The sequence below is a fragment of the Crocuta crocuta genome, unplaced genomic scaffold (assembly GCF_008692635.1).
Source record: "Crocuta crocuta isolate KB4526 unplaced genomic scaffold, BGI_CrCroc_1.0 scaffold541, whole genome shotgun sequence".
Classification (NCBI taxonomy): Eukaryota; Metazoa; Chordata; class Mammalia; order Carnivora; family Hyaenidae; genus Crocuta; species Crocuta crocuta.
The window spans coordinates 269941-274031 of record NW_027531901.1 but is presented as its reverse complement, the minus strand read 5'-3'; the positions used below and the strand labels follow the sequence as shown (position 1 = coordinate 274031).

Genomic DNA, 4091 nt, shown 5'->3' with positions numbered 1-4091 from the left:
CCTGGACGTGACTGGGGGCGCCAGAAGGAGACCATCTCAAGAAGCTCCCGAGACCACAGTCAGCCAGGAAGCGAACTCCAGCAAGCGAGCGGCCGACACCCACCTCGGTGAAGAAGCCCGCGATCCCAGCCTGGCAGGAGCCGTGTTCCTCTCCGTACTTCTTCTTATACTCTAGAGGGGAGGGAAGGAAAGAAGAAACCAGAGCCTCATCAGCCGGTGCCAGTCGTGTGCGTCCCCGGCGCTGCTGTGGGCTGGGCCCCGGGACGCCTTCCAGCCTGGGGCGCGGAAGGGAAGTCTCGGGAACGCACCAGACCTCAGAAATCCCGGCTCCGGGGCCGTGGGGCCACCAAGTGCCCCAGCAGACTCCCTCCACGCACGCAGGGAGAAGGGGCGGGCAACCACGGTAATTAAGTGGGAGGCTGGTGACGATTATTTAATTTACTTGAGCCCCGGGAGGCAAAGGGGCTGAAAACATGACCCAGAAATGGGATGATGCGGCCATCCCTGTGTGGGGTCCCCTGGGCGACAAGCAAGCCTCCCAACCTGACACTCCATGGAGCTGTAGGCGACAGGGTTTCTGCCGTCCAACCAGAAACCAGCCATCGGAGCCTGGGGCTACAGGAAGAGGGGACCCCACCAGGCCTGCCCCCCCACTCGGTTACACTATCACTGACGGGGCATGGTGACACTGTACACTGACACCGCCATCTTCCATAAAAGGGGGCGTTCTCTCCGGGTCAAACAAACACAAAAGGAGAAGTTCCCTTCCTCTAACGCTCCGGCACTCTGACCCGACAAACGGGGCACTCTGTGACCAGCTGGCTGAAATGATTACATGGGTAAAGACACAGAGACAGAGAGACATTCTGCTCGGGTGACTCTAATTAATTACACATAAAACTGACACTGCCAGATACAGGTTCACAGCTGCCTGCTGGGCGCCTGCTGGGCACCTGCCGGCCCAGGCTACCCACAGAATAACCCAGTGATCCCCAGGTCACCCTCGGCTCTTGGCACATCTCTGCTACCATTAAAGGCAATATACTTAATTTTGAAACAAAATAAATAATACAGAGGAACAAGGAAGCTATGATTGCAACACAATGCCACTTCCTGCAGCTCGAGTGTGCACAGTGCGCAGGAGAAGGGGGAAAGGGCCCTGGGGAAATATACACAGTAATTCAGTTTCTAACAACACTCACCGCAGAGCCTGGTAACATTTTCCAGTAAGTGGCCATTAACCGACTGCTAAATTACAACGGAATGTCAATTGAGTTACTCCTCTTCCTTGAGAGGCTAAATCAGTTCCTCCCGCCTTGTTCTGTTATTGCAAGGAGAATTCACAGGCCTGCCAGAAAGCAACCCAGGGACCATGGGCCTCGCCTGTTCTCTGCAAAAATCTTGCACCAGGGCTGGGAGTGGGGCTTATGCAAAGTCATAAAGAGATCACACATCAAACTGTCTGATGGCAAGAATAAAAATTAATGCTAAATCCTACATCAAATAGCATAATGGCAAGAAGGATCCAAGCGTCCCAACCCAAACAGTTATATTAAATCTGAAGGTCCGGCAGAAAGCACATCCACCCCCACTGCCTCCAGGGGTTAAGCAGCCAAATGTAACTCTCAAGCAAATGGACCAAAGCAAATTACACTCCACCAGCTGAACGAAGGGACAGCTCAGGACACAGCAGTTCAGCCTCATAAATGTATGACATGAGTAAGAATTATGCAGGAATCTGTCACGTTTTAAAGAAAACGGCCTCAAGGTCTCCTGTGTAACAAGGACTCCAAAAATAGCAGATATGAAAATGTGTCTTTCTCCCCCTCATCCCCAAACTGTGCTGGTCATTCTATGCCAGGAGCAGGACGCGGGGCTCCCGAGGGACCCACAGCCACACCGGGAGCTAGGAGTTCCCCCCCAGCCCCGGCCCCAGGAGAAAGTCCTGAAGGTCCCCCTGCCTCAGCCAGCATCGAGGTGCCCTTAGAGGCCGGCCCCAGGCCCCCCAAGCTGGGACTGCCTCATCAGAGGGCTGAGGGCCAGGGACACAGAGGAAACAGGCACCACCCCACCAGCTTTGACTTTCTGAGACCCAAGAGTTTACACCCACCTTCTTGGGATGCTCTGGAACAAAGGATCAAACCACGCGGGGCTCCTGACTAGAACCCGGAACGCTGACCTCCCAGAAACTTCCATGACTCTGATTAACCCCTTCAACTTGGAACAGAATCCAGTCCTAATGTTTCCCCCCCACCCCATCCCACCAACATACTTCAAGGCAGGGAAGGCAGTCACGGCAACTCAAGTGTAGAAAGAATCGACTGGTGTGACTGGATCAGATACTTTCATATTCACAGCCTTCCAGAACTCCGGCTCAGAACAGCTTCTCTGTCCAGGTGAGCCTGCAGGCATCTGCAAATCGTACCCTCTCCCCATCACAGCATGTGTTTGTTCATCACGGTTGATTCAACACCAAGAGGAACTGATTTACCTCCCTGTCCCCAGCACCAGCCGCGTGCCAGTTACCAGCGTGTGCCAGTGCCAGGATGCTCAGGGAAGGGGCGCACGCACGCTGCTCTGTGCACAGCCCCAAGGCCCGGGTGGAAATGCAAGGCGACCGAGCACATTCCTCCAGCCGCCAGCACCCGAGCTCTCGAACCTGCGTGCTTTGTACCTTTGTCCCCACTGCTCTGCCGCCCTGACTTCTGCCTTCCAATCCAGTCAGGCTCCCTGGTCACCTACCCCAGCCTTGCTTGAAAAGAAGTTGTGTTCTGGGTACCAGGGGTCCTGGGTTCCCTACCTGGGGCCACCACTGACCCCAGAGGCTGAAGGAGGGCAGTGGTGACGGTGACTGCAGCAGGTCAGGGACCCACAGGATTGACGTTTCTGGGCTTTCTACCCCTAGATTGGCTACTTCTACCTTGGGCAATTCCGTGTCCTTTGAGGGCTCCTAGAATACTCAGGTCCAGATCCTGAGAGGGCAGGCAAGCCCCTGTGCCACGAGCTCTGAGAAGGGCGGCAGGCGTGGAGACAAGAAGCTGCCCCATCCCGCGTCCCCAAGAAACCCCCCAGGTCACAATGCCTTCCCCCACTGAGAAGTCCAGGCAGTGCAGGCTGGAAGGATGGGGGTGGGGGGCTCCAGACTCCTGTGTTCCCAGAAGAACTTCCGCACAAACACAGGCTGCGGGCCCTGCACTGGCGACCCCGGCACGTCCACACCATCTCCCCCTGCCCCACGGAGGTGGCCGGGCAGAGAGCTACAACAAGCTAGCACCTCTCCCCCTTTCTGCCGTAGAACAAAAGATTTCTCCCCCCTGAAGCAGCAGAGGGGAATCGCGCTTGGCATGACCGCAGCCGCGGCCGCGGCCGCAGCGAGCGCCGAACGCTGTGAAACCCAGCAGGGCTGAGTCTGGGACGCCGATGATGCGGCTGGACAAGGGGCCTGGAAATCCCAGGGCGGGGGAGGGACAGGTCGCCGTGGGTGGGTTGGAATTCCTCGGCCTGCGTCACACACGGATTCACTGGGTCGAATGGCTCCTCCATTCTAAAAATGGTAGTATTTTCCTTGGTTTAGCTGCTGGTTTTACTAAACCTTATCTAAACAGAAGGCAATTCAGAGAGGAAAAAAATACTGGTTTCCAAATGTTCACAACCCACAACTCAATACATGGAGCTTACACTAATGAATTTTAATTCATTCAAGAATTTAACTGGGTAGGGTCACTTCCTGTGCTCTTCCCAGGTGCTGGTGGCATAAAACCAACCCAGGGAAAGGCCAGATTTACATACAGCATAACATATCATTCCTTCCAATCCCTCTTCCTATGTGAGAAAGGTTCAGCTCTCAAAGATAATCTGTGCAATGTATCAATTTCACAATTATCTTTCCCATAACTCCTGAACTTAGCCACGAAAGAGAGGGAAAAAAATAGCTTTCTAGTCTTAAATCATTTCTGAATTGTCACTCAATTTCTTTTTTTTCTTTCATAGTTTATTGTCAGGTTGGTTTCCATATAACACCCAGTGCTCATTCCCACACGTGCCCTCCTCCATGCCCAACACCACCCCCCTCCCCCTGCCACACACCCCCC

At 54.5% G+C, this 4091-nt stretch overlaps 1 protein-coding gene across 1 annotated transcript in view; it reads right to left on the bottom strand.

Moving 5' to 3' along the window:
* Window positions 1-4091, bottom strand: part of ITGA9 (integrin subunit alpha 9) — a 324287-nt gene that overhangs the window by 288624 nt on the left and 31572 nt on the right. The window contains exon 7 of the mRNA XM_077774005.1: window positions 104-171. Within this exon, the coding sequence (XP_077630131.1) occupies window positions 104-171 (68 nt within the window). The remainder of the gene's footprint in view (window positions 1-103; window positions 172-4091) is intronic.